Source organism: Oncorhynchus gorbuscha, linkage group LG09 (genome assembly GCF_021184085.1).
Source record: "Oncorhynchus gorbuscha isolate QuinsamMale2020 ecotype Even-year linkage group LG09, OgorEven_v1.0, whole genome shotgun sequence".
Classification (NCBI taxonomy): domain Eukaryota; kingdom Metazoa; phylum Chordata; class Actinopteri; order Salmoniformes; family Salmonidae; genus Oncorhynchus; species Oncorhynchus gorbuscha.
Window position 1 is genome coordinate 58,316,161 of NC_060181.1, and position 18,802 is coordinate 58,334,962.

The 18,802-nt window shown below is 42.6% G+C and overlaps 1 protein-coding gene across 6 annotated transcripts in view; it reads left to right on the top strand.

Annotated features, from left to right (window-relative positions):
* Window positions 1–18,802, top strand: part of LOC124043823 (protein TANC1-like) — a 299,125-nt gene that overhangs the window by 174,428 nt on the left and 105,895 nt on the right. For 5 of the 6 annotated variants that reach the window (XM_046362829.1, XM_046362833.1, XM_046362834.1 and 2 more), the window contains 2 exons: window positions 5,140–5,279; window positions 11,254–11,476. In XM_046362829.1, the coding sequence (XP_046218785.1) occupies window positions 5,140–5,279; window positions 11,254–11,476 (363 nt within the window). The remainder of the gene's footprint in view (window positions 1–5,139; window positions 5,280–11,253; window positions 11,477–18,802) is intronic. The other variant, XM_046362832.1, reaches the window with a different exon arrangement.

Consider the following 18,802-nt stretch of genomic DNA (forward strand, 5'->3'; position numbering starts at 1 on the left):
TTTACATACACACAATTAGTATTTGGTAGCATTGCCTTTAAATTGTTGCACTTGGGTCAAATGTTTTGGGTAGCCTTCCTCAACCTTCCCACAATAAATTGGGTGAATTTTGGCCCATTCATCCTGACAGAGCTGGTCTAACTGAGTCAGGGCAAGTCACATTATCTATGGGATTGAGGTCAGGGCTTTGTGATGGCCACTCCAATATCTTGACTTTGTTGTCCTTATGCCATTGCCACAACTATGGAAGTATGCTTGGGGTCATTGTCCATCTGGAAGACCCATTTGCGACCAAACTGCTGTCTTGAGATTTTGCTTCAATATATCCACATAATGGCCATCTATTTTGTGAAGTGCACCAGTCCCTCCTGCAGCAAAGCACCTCCACAACATAATGCTGCCAACTCCGTACTTCACGGTTGGGATGGTGTCTTCGGCTTGCAAGCATCCCCCTTTTCCTCCAAACATAACGATGGTCATTATGGCCAAACAGTTCTATTTTTGTTTCATCAGACCAGAGTACCAAAAAGTACGATCTTTGTCCCCATGTGCAATTGCAAACCTTAGTCTGGATTTTTCATGGCGGTTTTGGAGCAGTGGCTTCTTCCCTGCTGAGCGGTCTTTCAGGTTATGTCGATATGGGACTCGTTTCACTGTGGATATAGATACTTTTGTACCGGTTTCCTCCAGCATCTTCACTAGGTCCTTTTCTGTTTTTCTGCGATTGATTTCCACTTTTCGCACCAAAGTACGTTCATCTCTAGGAGACATAACGTATCTCCTTCCTGAGCGGTATGACAGCTGCATAGTCCCATCGTGTTTATACTTGCGTACTATTGTTTGTACAGATGAACATGGTACCTTTAGGCGTTTTGAAGATTTTCCCAAGGATGAACCAGACTTGTGGAGGTCTACAAAAAAAATGTCTTGACTGATTTCTTTTGATTTTCCCATGATGTCAAGTATAGAGGCACTGAGTTTAAAGCCTTGAAATATATCCACAGGTACATCTCCAATTGTCTAAAATTATGTCAATTAGCCTATCAGAAGCTTCTAAAGCCATGACATAATTTTCTGAAATTTTCCAAGCTGTTTAAAGGCACAGTCAACTTAGTGAATGTAAACTTCTGACCCACTGGAATTGTGATACAGTGAATTATAAGTGAAATAATCTGTCTGTAAACAATTGTTGTAAAAATTACTTTAGTAGATGTCCCAATCGACTTAACAGAACTATAGTTTGTTGACAAGAACTTTGTAGAGTGGTTGAAAAACGAGTTTTAATGTCTCCAACCTAAGTGTATGTAACTTCCGACTTCAACTGTATTGTACGTATTCTTCAGTTATACTAAATATTCTATACGCATACTGTCCATAATGTCTATTCATCACACACACACACACACACACACATATATATATATATATATATATATATATATATATATATATATATATATATATATATATATATATATATATATACACTGCTCAAAAAAATAAAGGGACCACTTAAACAACACAATGTAACTCCAAGTCAATCACACTTCTGTGAGATCAAACTGTCCACTTAGGAAGGAACACTGATTGACAATAAATTTCACATGCTGTTGTGCAAATGGAATAGACAACAGGTGGAAATTATAGGCAATTAGCAATACACCCCCAATAAAGGAGTGGTTCTGCAGGTGGTGACCACAGACCACTTCTCAGTTCATATGCTTCCTGGCTGGTGTTTTGGTCACTTTTGAATGCTTGCAGTGCTTTCTCTCTAGTGGTAGCATCAGACGGAGTCTACAACCCACACAAGTGGCTCAGGTAGTGCAGCTCATCCAGGATGGCACATCAATGCGAGCTGTGGCAAGAAGATTTGCTGTGTCTGTCAGCGTAGTGTCCAGAGCATGGAGGCGCTACCAGGAGACAGGCCAGTACATCAGGAGACGTGGAGGAGGCCGTAAGAGGGCAACAACCCAGCAGCAGGACCTCTACCTCCGCCTTTGTGCAAGGAGGAGCAGGAGGAGCACTGCCAGAGCCCTGCAAAATCACCTTCAGCAGGCCACAAATGTACATGTGTCTGCTCAAACGGTCAGAAACAGACTCCATGAGGGTGGTATGAAGGCCCGACGCCCACAGGTGGGGGTTGTGCTTACAGCCCAACACCATGCAGGACGTTTGGCATTTGCCAGAGAACACCAAGATTGGCAAATTCGCCACTGGCGCCCTGTGCTCTTCACAGATGAAAGCAGGTTCACACTGAGCCCATGTGACAGACGTGACAGAGTCTGGAGACGCTGTGGAGAATTTTCTACTGACTGCAACATCCTCCAGCATTACCTGTTTGGCGGAGGGTCAGTCATGGTGTGGGGTGGCATTTCTTTGGGGGGCCGCACAGCCCTCCATGTGCTCGCCAGAGGTAGCCTGACTGCCATTAGGTACCGAGATCAGATCCTCAGACCCCTTGTGAGACCATATGCTGGTGCGGTTGGCCCTGGGTTCCTCCTAATGCCAAACAATGCTAGACCTCATGTGGCTGGAGTGTGTCAGCAGGTCCTGCAAGAGGAAGGCATTGATGCTATGGACTGGCCCGCCCGTTCCCCAGACCTGAATCCAATTGAGCACATCTGGGACATCATGTCTCGCTCCATCCACCAACGCCACGTTGCACCACAGACTGTCCAGGAGTTGGTGGATGCTTTAGTCCAGGTCTGGGAGGAGATCCCTCAGGAGACCATCCGCCACCTCATCAGGAGCATGCCCAGGCATTGTAGGGAGGTCATACAGGCACGTGGAGGCCACAAACACTACTGAGCCTCATTTTGACTTGTTTTAAGGACATTGCATCAAAGTTGGATCAGCCTGTAGTGTGGTTTTCCACTTAAATTTTGAGTGTGACTCCAAATCCAGACCTCCATGGGTTGATACATTTGATTTCCATTGATCATTTTTGTGTGATTTTGTTGTCAGCACATTCAACTATGTAAAGAAAAAAAAGAAGGATTTAATAAGAATATTTCATTCATTCAGATCTAGGATGTGTTATTTTAGTGTTCCCTTTATTTATATTTTTCTTAATTCCATTCTTTTACTTTTAGACTTGTGTGTATTGTTGTGAATTGTTCGATATTACTGCACTGTTGGAGCTAGGAACACAAGCATTTCGCTACACCCGCAATAACATCTGCTCAATATTTGTATGCAACCAATCAAACTTGGTTTGATTTTGATCTGAAGGCAGTGAAATGAAGTGAGTTAGACGGCAAAGGAGGGGGAGGGGTGTAGTGGAAGAGGAGGAGAGATGGAGCTTGTGTGCGTTGATGGAGTGGGTCTCCTTGGTTAATTCCTTAAGGGAGGATAGTAATGAGATTTTCCATAATTGCTCTCTTCCCCTCCCTCTCTCCTCCTCTCCGTTTGATCAAATGTATATTTTTGCTGGATTTCTCCTCTTAACCCTCAACCTGGTTGGAATCATAGAAATAGAATTGCTTAATTCTGTTTCTATGTTTGGAACATACTCCCGCTCAACCAATATGTTGTAGCATTTGTTCCTATAGATAATACAATAGTAATACACAATTTGTAAGAGAATGTCTTGGGAGTAGAGAAGTAAACATGTTCATGGTGGTAGAGTGGTTTCTGCTGTGGGGTCAGTCTTGTTTTGCATTCAATGAAATCAGTCTACATTGCATCCATCAGCAGATTTCATAATATAATAAAATGTTTGGATTTTTCTTGCGACCCCTGCCACCACAGCAGCAAATAATTGTAAATGTGTGTGTGTGTGTGTGTGTGTGTGTGTGTGTGTGTGTGTGTGTGTGTGTGTGTGTGTGTGTGTGTGTGTGTGTGTGTGTGTGTGTGTGTGTGTGTGTGTGTGTGTGTGTGTGTGTGTGTGTGTGTGTGTGTGTGTGTGTGTGTGTGTGTGTGGTGGCGGCGGCATTAGTTTTGACTTCATTATATCTTGGCAGTATATTATGTGGCTGGACAGGTTTGTATTTAATCAAATGGACTGCCAGCATTATTAATAACTTGAAGAGAGAGGGGAGGGGGAGGTGCTGACAGAATGCAGTATAATAACTTATTGTACCCCAGGCCTCCCCACTGCCCTTAGGGGTGGGGTGACAAGGTTGTCAGCCCCATATAAATATTAATACTAATCATATCATACTATTTCTATGGTCAGCCCATCATATGTGGAGCCCATATCCCCCTGGCTCCTCATTAACATGTTGGGGTAATGTACATACAAAATAACAGCGTCATCACCTAGTTGTGGATGTTTTGTTTTACAGTGTGTTTGAAGGTCAATGTTTTGTGAGCTCATGATTTATTAGCAGTTAAAACCAACGTACATTCTTTGGAACATCATAGCAGACAAGTATACAGCAGGCTACATGTAAGAGGATAAAGGCCTACACTGTCAGTGAAGTTATGCCAAATAAATATATAATGCAGTCCACTCAACACAAGTACAATAGCAAGGGGTTGACACTAGGTTTGCAAAATTCTGGGAACTTTCAATTAAAAAAAATTTTCCCTGGTTTTCCCGAAATCATTTTTTGGAGGATTCCGGATTTCCTGCTTATTCCCTCCTGACTCCGGGAATCCTCCAAAAGGGATTTTGTTTTGCGATCCTTTTTAAATATTTTTTAAATTGTTTTATTTTTTTGGTAACATTGACAGGAGACAACGGTTAAGACCAAAAAGTGAAGCCTTTTCTATTTCATTCTACTATTGTGTTCTTCATTGATTTTCCGAGGCTTTTTGAGTGAGAGCTGCATCATGTAGAATGGCACGCTGGACTTGAAGAGAGACAGACACTGTCACAGCATTCCTAACGAGGCAGGCAGGCTGGACTTGTGCAAGCAAACCCTGCAGAGTACTCCCTCTGTAGTGCACTGAGCAGCACTGTGCTGTGCTCCATGCTTTCTGTATCCACATCTGTGTTAGTATGCCTTCCTCTCTGCCTGCGCATTCCCAGCAGCAGTGTGTGTGCGTGTGTGCATGCGTGCAGCTGTGTGTGTGTGTGTCTTTCCGTGTGTGTGTGCGTGTGTGGAGCGCGGCAGCTGGGGCAGAGCCAGTCACTCTCTCTGGTTTGGCCTGCCTGTGAATATTAACGTGAGTCAATTCTCTTCTCTCACACAGCAGCGCTGCAAGCCGAGAAAGAGCAAAGCTCCTCCTCCTCCCCTGCCACTCAGGAGCTGATGACAAGGCTGGGCTTCTTACTGGGAGAAGGGATCCCAGGCACAGCTCGCATACCTATGGAAGACAAGAATGAAAAGAAGGTATTTCATTTCCCCCTGCAGCTGCTGCAGCAGCCGCACAACAACAGAGATAGAGAGCTAGAAAAAGGGAGGGGAGGGAGGGGAGTTGAGAGAGTGTGAAAAGAGGGGAAAGAAGAAAGGATGCTTTTTTGGTGCAGCTTGCGCTCGCATTTGCCCCCGCTTCTTTGGACATGGATTAAAGTCTCAATTCTTCCACGGAAATGATACTAATTGCTGCGAATAAGGGTAACTCTAAACTCTAACATCAACATGTTCTCAGAGATGTTTTGTGTCTGTAAACTAAGTGAATGTTTGGTTAGTTAAACTGCTCAAGTGTGTTAGTGTTGGAGTATGAGCCTGAGGTATCCAGTGTGATGATCTTAGGCAAACTTGAGTGGCTCTTGCAGGGGCACTTGCGTATGTAACATAAGTGTACGAGCTTACCTCCAGAAATAGAGTTATGTCAAGTATTCTGCTCAGTTTGTTTGGCTCTGCTAATTAGTCAGAAGCTCAGTGGAAGGGAGCAGAGCTCCCCATTGATTTTTCTCTTCATGCTTCTTTGACACATTTTGGCCCAGAATCGGTCATTCTAGTCACTTTCAAGAAGCTTATATTTTGTGAATCATATTCATTTGTCGAGATGTCAGTGAGAATCCCAAGAAATTAGGGTAACACTGGTTTTGTGATGTTTTTTTGTCAATCTAGAATGATGTTCTTCTCAGTGCTTTAGAGAGAAACGTTTGGAAGTATTGATCATCTGCTAAAAGGTCCCTGAGCAGTCGTTCTAATTCCCATGTAAAATAGCCCTTTGAGTGACTAAAACATCACCTGCAATATTTTTCAAAGAGTATTTTTCTCTTAGGGCAAACTACCAGGAAGTCTGAAAAGACAGAATGAGTGGGCGGGGAGCTCACCTCGACTGACAGTTCTTTGAGAACGCCTATGTCAAGCAACATGGATGCAGTTAGATTATCTCAAGCAAATTTGCTGATACACAAAGCAACTCAAACAACATTGAAATTGCATGCAACATCCAATCCTGTCATACATCATCACATCATGGTTTCACAAAGAGTGTTTTATCCAACTGCTTTGTAACAGCATCAATATGGGAAAAAAGGAATTGTCAGCACTGTTTATCAAACTAGTTAGCTAGTTCATCTTGGACACATTCAGTTGAAGCTTTACAGGGTAAAGTCTGGGTACTTTTCATAAAATATATACACTGAGTGCACAAAACATTAAGGACACCTGCTATTTCCATGACATCGGCTGATCAGGTGAATCCAGGTGAAAGCTATGAACCCTTCTTGATGTCACCTGTCCAATCCACTTCAATTAGTGTAGATAAAAGTGTAAAGAGACAGGTTAAAGAATGATTTTTTGGCATTGAGACAATTGAGACATGGATTGTGTATGTGACTCATTCAGATGGTGATTGGGCAAGGCTAAATCAAAATATTTAGGTGCCTTCGAACTGGGTATAGTAATTAGGTGCCTGGCACACCGAGTTGTGTCAAGAACTGCAACGCAACGTGGAAACCTATGTGACCTCATCACCTCAATTGGGTCTTCTGTAGATACATTTTTAGTTGGTGTTTTTTTGCATTGATAAAAGTAGAGACTCAGAGCTACAAAATGGTATATCAACACTGCAGTTGAGGAACAATTGGGAATTAATTATGCTTTGATAGTTGATGAACTTGTAACCCCACTTTTGAGAAATGGCACTTGAATATTTTGTTACACCTACTGTACTGAAGAGCTCTTCTTTGTCTTATTCAGCATCGTTCACACCCTCTTAACCTTAGCCCCACCCGTCTCTTTAAGGATTCACTTGTGAGGCCATGTGCTAAACAGAATGAGTAAGGTAGTGTAGTAAATAAAAATGGTGAAAGTAGAAGCCTACAATAAGGAAAAACTCCAGGTAAAAAATGAAATGCTATGACCCCCTTCCCCCATCCACATCTAGCTGAGTGGATGGGTCACTATTGTTTAGACATGTACACATGTCACACATGTCAATGAAATACAATAGATTGCCGTAATCCCCCCCAGACACACCTGGCTAACTTGATGCGCCATGTAATCAACTGGTGAAGTGGAGTATTTTGTTTAGACATGTATTTAGCTAGCTAAACAATGAACCATAATCCCAGCCCATAGTTACAGTCCAAACGGATTATTATAGCTAGCCACCATGCATGAAATGCTGTAGTATGAATCTGTAGGTAGCTAAAGCTAACCAACTAGGTTCAATGTTAGCTAGTTAGTTAACATTAGGCTATAACTAGGAATGATAATGGATTTCTGAGATACAAATTTTATTACTACACAGATCATACACGTAACTTTAGCTAGCGAGCCAGCAAGCTAATGTTCGCTAGCAAGCGAACCGTACGCTTTAACTTGCAATAAAAACAATCAAAATGTATCATATCTGAAAATGTAGCTGGACTTTTACCCGTACATGGATGAACACTTCACGGCAGTGTGTCTTTTCCGTTTGGTTTGTAGCTAACTACAGCTTGTTTGGACAGTTGTGTCAAGGTGTTTGACACGGGGGAAGGGGACTAGTAACTTTATGATGCAACTTTTAGTCGAGTAATCAATTTTATTAATGTAGAATCAACAGTTATTTTTTATACTTTGGTCATCCTACTTTGATCTGGTTTTATCCGAATATCATCCAATTGAATGAAAAACATGATTTTGACTGGGCATGACCTTTAACTATTCCCTATCCCATTGACTTCTACACTGCTGTTTTACCATCAGAGTTTAAAAGCATCATCTCTTTAATTCTCCCTTAGAGTAAATGCCATTAAGCTATTATGTTATCAGCGTGGTATGTTGGGTGATGTAAGTTGCCTTATCTTTTGCTCCACATTACATGGGTCCTATTCAATAGGCACCAAACGGAAGAAAACAGACTGAAACAGGGAGGGACTACCTCCTGGTTTTCCATTGCCAAAACATTTTGTTGTTGTGGTGTTCCATTATGAATTTGACCCTGATCACGATTTAGCTAGAGTGTGACATCGTGATGTAGATGGGAAACGATGAGGAAGAGTTAGCATGCAGAACCCTTTGGTGAGGCAGTGTTAGGAGGCTCCTGGACTGTGTCCCAAATAGCACCCTATTCAAATCAAATCAAATCACATTTTATTTGTCACATACACATGGTTAACAGATGTTAATGAGAGTGTAGCGAAATGCTTGTACTTCTAGTTCCGACAGTGCAGTAATATCTAACACGTAATCTAACAAATTCACAACAGCAACACACAAATGTAAAGGGATGGAATAAGAATATGTACATATAAATATATGGATGAGCGATGGCCATGCGACATAGGCAAGATGCCATAGATGGTATTAAATACAGTATATACATATGAGATGAGTAATGCAGGATATATAAATATTATTACAGTGACATTATTTAAAGTGACTAGTGATACCTTTCTTAAAGTGGATGGTGATTTGGGTCTGTATGTTGGCAGCAGCCTGTCTATGTTAGTGATGGCTGTTTAACAGTCTGATGGTCTTGATATATATATATATATATATATATATATATATATATATTAGCAGTGTTTAAACCCTTTATATTATATATATATATATATATATATATATATATATATATATATATATATATATATATATATATATATATATATATATATATATATTAGCAGTGTTTAAACCCTTTATATTATATATTATATATTATATTATATATATATATATATATATATATAGTTCACTACCCATAGGGCTCTGGTCAGATGTAGTGCACTAAATAGGGAATAAAGTGTCATTTGGGAGCAGGCATGTAGCACACCTCTAGGCAATAATGCTAACCCCAGCCATCAAGCACTCATCCTGACCTAGGCTACACACTGGATGGCATAGGGAGAGAGAGGCAGTGGAGAGGAGAATACAAGTGACACACCTAAAGGTTGGGGTTGTGGCATTAGCACTTCTAATGAACATGGTGATCAATCATGGGTTGAGTTATTCTGGTGAGTAGTTAGATTGTAAGTTAGTATCCAGTTGTTCTAGCTCAGGTCTAGTCTACAGCCTGGGCCTATATTCATCATCCATCTCAGACTAGGTGTACTGACATAGGATCAGTTTCAGCTTTCAGATCATAATGAATCCTATTCCATATTATGGAAAGGAGGGAACTGATCCTAGATCAGCACTCCTACTCCGATATACAGGTCCTGGAGTCGTTTTAGGCCTGAGTTTGCTGTTTTGAATGCCTCGCTTTGTTTACTGAGCGAGCTCATGCCTTCAGCTTGTGTGTCATGCTCACATGTAAACTGCTAATTTATTTCCTCAGGAATTTGCATTGCTTGCGCATGATTCGGGTTATTTGCTCAGGTTAAAAAAAGCTATTTGACTTGACTCATATTTTCCAGTCTGCTCCATATAAGGAGACACGCTCTTTATTCCCAAGTGAAAAATATGAACAGGTTTTTATTGTTAAACTTTGTAGCTATGAGATTCCATTCATACTGATTGCAGTAGTTTTCTTTCCTTGGCTCAATGCTCTACTCTGCTCTTTCTCTTCCTCTGTTGTCATGTTTTATTATGTTGTTGTTGTTGTTGTTGTTGTTGTTGATGAGGACAATGATGACGACAACGTCAAGGCCTATGTGCCTTATCTTTGTAAATACCCATGCATTTCAGTAATGAACTGGAATAAAAAAAAGAAACGTCTCTTTTTCAGGACCCTGTCTTTCAAAGATAATTTGTAAAAATCCAAATAAATTCACAGATCTTCATTGTAAAGGGTTTAAGCAATTTTTCCCAGTGAGGCATGAGGACTGCAGATGTGGCCAGGGCAATAAATTGCAATGTCCGTACTGTGAGACGCCTAAAACAGTTCTACAGGGAGGCAGGATGGACAGCTGATCGTCCTCGCAATGGCAGACCACGTGTAACAACACCTACACAGGGATCGGTACATCCGAACATCACATCTGCGGGACAGGTACAGGATGGCAACAACAACGTCCTGAGTTACACCAGGAACGCACAATCCCTCCATCAGTGCTCAGACTGTCTGCAATAGGCTGAGAGAGGCTGGACTGAGGGCTTGTAAGGCCTGTTGTAAAGCAGGTCCTCACCAGACATCACTGGCAACAACGTCGCCTATGGGCACAAACCCACCGTTGCTGGACCAGACAAGACTGGCAAAAAGTGCTCTTCACTGACGAGTCATGGTTTTGTCTCACCAGGGGTGATGTTCGGATTCACGTTTATCGTTGAAGGAATGAGCGTTACACCGATGCCTGTACTCTGGAGCGGGATCGATTTGGAGGTGGAGGGTCCGTCATGGTCTGGGGCTTTGTGTCACAGCATCATCGGACTGAGCTTGTTGTCATTGCAGGCAATCTCAATGCTATGCATTACAGGGAAGACATCCTCCTCCCTCATGTGGTACCCTTCCTGCAGGATCATCCTGACATGACCCTTCAGCATTTCAATGCCACCAGCCATACTGCTCGTTCTGTGCGTGATTTCCTGCAAGACAGGAATGTCAGTGTTCTGCCATGGCCAGCGAAGAGCCCGGATCTCATTCCCCAGAAATGTCCGGGAAATTGCAGGTGCCTTGGTGGAAGAGTGGAGTAACATCTCACAGCAAGAACAGGCAAATCTGGTGCAGTCAATGAGGAGGAGATGCACTGCAGTACTTGCAATGCAGCTGGTGGCCACACCAGTACTGACTGTTACTTTTGATTTTGACCCCCCCCCACCCTTTATTCAGGGGCACATTATTCCATTTCTGTTAGTCACTTGTCTGTGGAACATGTTCAGTTTATGTCTTAGTTGTTGAATCTTGTTATGTTCATACACATATTTACACAAAAAATAAACACAGTTGACAGGTAGAGGACGTTTCTTTTTTTGCTGAGTTTATATTTGACTGCCACGTGGGATCAATAAAACAAAATAAAATGTGTTTCTCCTTCTCCAGTGCTCAGTGACTAGTCAGGGTATCAGTCCCTGCTCCAGTCTGACCAGTAGCACGGCGTCCCCCTGCACAGAGAGCCCGTGCTCCACCCTGAACAGCAATGCCAGCCACAGCCTCAGACACAGCAGCAGCGGTCACAGCAAAACTCCTCTGAGTCACTCCAGCCCCTGTGGAACCATTGCCAGCCCCAGCTCCACGCTCGAGAGCAAGGACAGCGGGATCATAGGTGAGCGACACTCGGGTTGCGTCTCAATTGGAACCTTATTCCCTATGCAGTGCACTACTTTTGACCAGGGCCCTTCTGGTCAAAGGTTGTGCACTATAGGAAATAGGGTGCCATTAAGGACACAGTCTCACTCACCCATCCACTCAATCAGTTACTCAGTCCCCAGTACTCAGCCTTTCCTCATCTCTTACTATTCACATTCTGCACAATGCCCACAGGAATGGACCTAGATTGTCCTCCATGCCTCTTGTGTCTCATGAGACTAGCATTGTCAACAATCTCAACAGGGTCTGCATTACCCTGATAAGTCCAATCGATCATTATTCATATGGACTATATACATTAATCTTCTCCAAAATCTTTGATTGTTTTGCTGTTTTATTGCCTGACAACTCATCCTGAATTTTATTCTGCTACTCTATCAATCGCTACATAAATTTAGTCTGTATCAGAGTATCAAAGTGGATCATGTCATCATGTAGGTCGGCTCTGTCCCAACCCGTCGGTTTCTGAGACCAATCAGAACGGTCAGAATATGTTTGCATTCTACAAGAGGGAGGAAGGCAAATCGAGACTCATCGTGGAGAAGAAAGCGGTGTTGCATTGCGCTGTTAGTGGTGTGTACAGTATTAAAAGGTAGTGATGGTTGAAAGCTCCAACAACATGTAGCTGTTCTGTTCCTCTACTAACAGGGGCTTTAGGAGATTTGGGGATTTACATGTGCTGACAGGAATATGGATTTTACTGTATTCAATTCCTTTGTGGTTTCTGCTTATAGGTTCCAGAGACTGTCAAACCTACTAGAAATTAATTCGGTATTCTGAATTGTACCTTTTTTATTGGCCAAAAATGCTAGTCATGCAACATTGTTCAGTGTGTGTTTTTCTATTTTTATATATATATATATATATATATATATATATATATTTTACCCCCTTTTTCTCCCCAATTTCGTGGTATCCAATTGTTAGTATTAACTGTCTTGTCTCATCGCTGCAAGTCCCGTACGGACTTCGGAGTGGCGAAGGTCGAGAGCCATGTGTCCTCCGATTCACAACCCAACCAAGCCGCACTGCTTCTTAACACAGCACGCATCCAACCCGGTAGCCAGCTGCACCAATGTGTCGAAGGAAACACTGTACACCTCGCAACCTGGTCAGCGTGCACTGCGCCCGGCTCGGAGACAAGGATATCCCTACCGGCCAAGCCCTCCCTAACCCGGACGACGCTAGGCCAATGGTGCGCCGCCCCATGGGTCTCCCGGTCGCAGCCGGCTGCTACAGAGCCTGGGCTCGAACCTAGAGTCACTGGTGGCACAGCAGAGCACAGCCTTAGATCACTGCGCCACCCGGGAGGCCCCGTAAGTGTTTTCTATTTTTATGTCTGGTTATTGACATATGTTTTTCAAGGCTCCAGTTGATTTGGACCAAAATAAAACAAAGCAGTTAACCTCACTAAGACATTACAATTCTATCCCCTATTGTACATTAACCCAAGTAGACATATTTGGCCTATATCAAAGTATAATGAAGGAAAAAGACCTGTTGCAATAGCCTCTGCTGAAATCGTGAGCTGTTTCACCAGTGTTTCAATCTTTTTTTACCATTTTGTGGCCAAGAAAGACTTGGGTGGCAGTAATACTTTGCATCTCCCGAATGCAAATTCTGTGCTGCTGTTGACATAATTGATAACTGTGACTCATATTCCTCCTAACCCCCCTGTGCAATATCATAGCTGCTAAATAATTCATGCTGGCTGTGATATTGTATCTGCCATTGTAAAGCAGCGTGAATAACCCTGTGCCGTGCCCAGATACTGCCTACATACAGTTGAAGTTGGAAGTTTATATACTCTTAGGTTGGAGTCATTAAAACTTGTTTTTCAACCACTCCACAAATTTCTTGTTAACAAACTATAGTTTTGGCAAGTCGATTGGGACATCTACTAAAGTAATTTTTCCAATAATTGTTTACAGACAGATTATTTTACTTATAATTCACTGTATCACAATTCCAGTGGGTTTGACGTTTACATACACTAAGTTGACTGTGCTTTTCAACAGCTTGGAAAATTCCAGAAAATGATGTCATGGCTTTAGAAGCTTCTGATAGGCTAATTGACATCATTTGAGTCAATGGGAGGTGTACCTGTGGATGTATTTCAAGGCCTACCTTCAAACTCAGTGCCTCTTTGCTTGACATCATGGGAAAATCAAAAGAAATCAGCCAAGACTTCAGAAAATAAATTGTAGACCTCCACAAGTTGGTTCATCCTTGGGAGCAATTTCCAAACGCCTGAAGGTATCACGTTCGTCTGTACAAACAATACAAGTATAAACACCATGGGACCATGCAGTCATCATACCGCTCAGGAAGGAGATGTGTTCTGTCTCCTAGAGATGAACGTATTTTGGTGTGAAAAGTGCAAATCAATCCCAGAACAACAGCAAAGGACCTTGTGAAGATGCTGGAGGAAACCACTCCGTAAGGAAGCAGCCACTGCTCCAAAACTGCCATAAAAAAGCCAGACTACGGTTTCCAACTGCACATAGGGACAAAGATCGTACTTTTTGGAGAAATGTCCTCTGGTCTGATGAAACAAAAATAGAACTGTTTGGCCAAAATGTTTGGAGGAAAAGGGTGACGCTTACAAGCCGAAGAACACCATCCCAAACGTGAAGCACGGGGGTGGCAGCATCATGTTGTGGGGGTGCTTTGCTGCAGGAGGGACTGGTGCACTTCACAAAATAGATGGCATCATTAGCATGGAAAATGATGTGGATATATTGACGCAACATCTCAAGACATCAGTCAGTAAGTTAAAGCTTGGTCGCAAATGGGTCTTCGAAATGGACAATGACCCCAAGCATACTTCCAACATTGTGGCAAAATGGCTTAAGGACAACAAAGTCAAGGTATTGGAGTGGCCATCACAAAGCCCTGATCTCAATCCCATAGAAAATTTGTGAGAAGAACTGAAAAAGCGTGTGCGAGCAAGGAGGCCTACAAACCTGACTCCGTTACACCAGCTCTGTCAGTAGGAATGGGCCACAATTCAAAACGTTTGACCCAAGTTACACGATTTAAAGGCAATGCTACCAAATACTAATTGAGTGTATGTAAACTTCTGACCCACTGGGAATGTGATGAAAGAAAGAAAAGCTGAAATAAATCATTCTCTCTAATATTATTCTTACATTTCACATTCTTAAAATGAAGTGGTGATCCTAATCTAAATTAACCTAAAACAGGGACTTTTTACAAGGATTAAATGTCAGGAATTGTGGAAAACTGAGTTTGAATGTATTTGGCTAAGGTGTATGTAAACTTCCGACTTCAACTCTACCTACTGCCCAGTTTGAGGCTGAGAGATGTAGCCTAAGCGTCTCAGAGTAGAAGTGCTGATCTAGGATCAGGTCCTTGTCCATGTCAGCTTATTCATTGTGATATTTAAGGCAAAACTGATCCTAGATCAGCGGTCCCACTCTGAAACGCTTGATACATATAGTCCAGCCAACTTCAGATCACTCGGACCTATTTTTTCTTCTGTGGAATCAGTACTGTAGAACTCAATGCTTCTAGCCAAGTCTAGCGGCCTCATGGTTTCTCCTTCAAACACTCAAAATTCTGTTTGTTGTCGGAGGACAAGCTATAACATTGGTCCGGAACTTCCCCCTAGTGAGTAGGGCTTCTTGGGTTATTTAAAAGGCAGAGGGAGAAGCCAAGTTGGCTGCGTTCCTAATGGCACCCTATTTCATAGTGCTCTGGTCTAAAATAGTGCACTGTATAGGGAATAGGGTGCCATATCGGACGTATATGTTGTGTCCATGAGACTGATTCCCTGCTCTGATGAATAGTAGTCAGGGCCTTTGAAGTGGTTGAAACGGACTGTGGAAGAAGCAGGATAAGAGAATGCAAGGAATCATTTACTTCTAAAAACCCATATTAATTTGGCTGGTTTTTAAACAGCACGTTGGGTGGGATGGTATGGAGCCTACTGCAGAGTGTGTGTTGACATGTGAAAATCTGCAGCTGCTGTTGTGAGGTGGGGCCGAAGGAGGGAGGGAGGGCATCGCAAGGAGGGGACTTAAGAGGAATGGTCATAAGCAGTTATTCTTGTTGTAATTAATGATCATGACAAGTTATTAATGTTTTATACAACAGGTGGGTCTAATCATGAACGGGGATTGGTTAAAACCGCATTCCAGACGGTTTCTTTTCCATAAGTTACCACCGGCTAAATCTATGACGTTAAAGTGCCCATTTACTCTGTTCCATCTGACTGCGCATTTCACTATCTCATCATCTCAGCCAGGCAATTTATAAACTTGATCTCCACTATAAAAATGACTTGCCTAGTTAAATAAAAGTTCTATTTTTTTTTTTAAAGCATCTAGACATTATCTCACATTTCTTTTACGCTAACATTTCGTTTTCTACAGTGGATATTTGTATAAACCTTGCTGTCTGTCTCTGCGACTTATGCAACATTGTTTCAATATTCAAATTCAATCTCCAGTTGTCCCTTAGTAATGAACGTGACAAGAGTCAGAACGAGACAGACAGACAGGCAGTGTTTCTCAGCCAATCAAAATTCTGAATCAGCATACTTTTTTTGGGATACACAGTACCAGTCAAAATTTAGACACATCTACTCATTCAAGGGTTTTTCTTTATTTGTACTATTTTCTACAGTGTAGAATGATCGTGAAGACATCAACACTATGAAATAACACATATGAAATCATGTAGTAACCAAAAAACGTAGTTACTTCATTGATATTCTGGCTACACTGTTTGACGTGACTATAAGTTAGCTGTAGTTGGCTAGCTAGCAAACAAATGATAAGAATATTGCCAGCCAGTATGGCAATGGAACATTTAGAATGAATGACTGGGTCGCGTCCCTAGATAGAGAACAAAAAGACTGAACAACTGAGTCACGTATCTAGATACAGAACAAAAAGACTGAACAACTGGGTCACGTCTCCAGATACAGAACCAAAAGACGGAACGACTGGGTCGAGTCTCTGGCAACCAAACCAATAGAAATAACAACCAGCAACCCTAGATTTGTGTTGGGACTATATCTTGTGGTATAAATAAATACATCTAAATAACATTTTTACTGAAAATATGCCAACCATTATTTGAATATGTTGGTAACCCGTTGTATAAAAGTGATAATACCCTTGAAGCCGGTCCTTGACTTCATCTCGGGCTTAACAACACCCGTGCCAATTTATCCTCAAAAAACACAGACTTCGAGGGCGTTATCACTTAAGTAAATAACGGCGATAACCAGTTATTAATGTTGTAAATAACCGTGATAACCAGTTATTCATGTTGTTAATAATGGTGATGCCCAGTTATTAATGTTGTAAATAATGGTGATAACCAGTTATTCATGTTGTAAATAACGGCGATAACCAGCTATTGATGTTGTAAATAATGGTGATAACCAGTTATTCATGTTGTAAATAATGGCGATAACCAGTTATTCATGTTCTAAAGCAGAGTGAGGAGATGGTAAAGCTAGTGTAAGAAGGTAGGCTGTTTTACCTTTTTGTTCAGACCACTCCGGTCTGTCTTTGTGAATCAAATCACTGTATCAAATGTTACAACATTTAGGGATTTCTGAATTGCTGAATATTTGCACAAGCATCAGGCTAGTTATCCCAGACGTATTTGTTATGTTATTACTAGTGACGGTGCAACACACAGCACAGTTATGAAATCCAGATTAGCTATGTGGTACAGTGGGTCTACTCTAAAGCTGCCAAAAGCAGACGCATTTCCTCTGACTGCACATGTGACAGTCAAAAATAGTGCACTATATAGGGGATAGGGTGCAATTTCGGAAGCATTCCCATGTTTAGCCCAGCTGCCAGTTGGTGGCTTTTGCCTTTCCCCTCAGCTTTTAGTGATTCTGTTTAGCATGGTCAGCCAGGGCTGAGGAGAGGATTAAAAGGGGATTTGCTTTCATGTAAGCAAACACCTGTTTAAACGCTCGTCGTTGGAATGAGGTGAGGACCAAAACGCAGCGTGGTAAGTGTTCATCATATATTTATTAAACCAAGAACACTAAACAAAATAACAAAGGAGAAACGAAATGAAACAGTTCTGAAAAGTGACATACACATAACAGAAAATAATCACCCACAAAGCACAAGTGGGAAAGGGCTACCTAAGTATGATTCTCAATCAGAGACAACATTTAACATTTACATTTAAGTCATTTAGCAGACGCTCTTATCCAGTGCGACTTACAAATTGGTGCATTCACCTTATGACATCCAGTAGAACAGTCACTTTACAATAGTGCATCTAAATCTTAAAGGGGGGGCGGGGGGTGAGAAGGATTACTTATCCTATCCTAGGTATTCCTTAAAGAGGTGGGGTTTCAGGTGTCTCCGGAAGGTGGTGATTGACTCCGCTGTCCTGGCGTCGTGAGGGAGTTTGTTCCACCATTGGGGGGGCCAGAGCAGCGAACAGTTTTGACTGGGCTGAGCGGGAACTGTACTTCCTCAGTGGTAGGGAGGCGAGCAGGCCAGAGGTGGATGAACGCAGTGCCCTTGTTTGGGTGTAGGGCCTGATCAGAGCCTGGCGGTACTGAGGTGCCGTTCCCCTCGCAGCTCCGTAGGCAAGCACCATGGAAGCCAGTGGAGAGAGCGGAGGAGCGGGGTGACGTGAGAGAACTTGGGAAGGTTGAACACCAGACGGGCTGCGGCGTTCTGGATGAGTTGTAGGGGTTTAATGGCACAGGCAGGGAGCCCAGCCAACAGCGAGTTGCAGTAACCCAGACGGGAGATGACAAGTGCCTGGATTAGGACCTGCGCCGCTTCCTGTGTGAGGCAGGGTCGTACTCTGCGGATGTTGTAGAGCATGAACCTACAGGAACGGGCCACCGCCTTGATGTTAGTTGAGAACGACAGGGTGTTGTCCAGGATCACGCCAAGGTTCTTAGCGCTCTGGGAGGAGGACACAATGGAGTTGTCAACCGTGATGGCGAGATCATGGAACGGGCAGTCCTTCCCCGGGAGGAAGAGCAGCTTCGTCTTGCCGAGGTTCAGCTTGAGGTGGTGATCCGTCATCCACACTGATATGTCTGCCAGACATGCAGAGATGCGATTCGCCACCTGGTCATCAGAAGGGGGAAAGGAGAAGATTAATTGTGTGTCGTCTGCATAGCAATGATAGGAGAGACCATGTGAGGTTATGACAGAGCCAAGTGACTTGGTGTATAGCGAGAATAGGAGAGGGCCTAGAACAGAGCCCTGGGGGACACCAGTGGTGAGAGCGCGTGGTGAGGAGACAGATTCTCGCC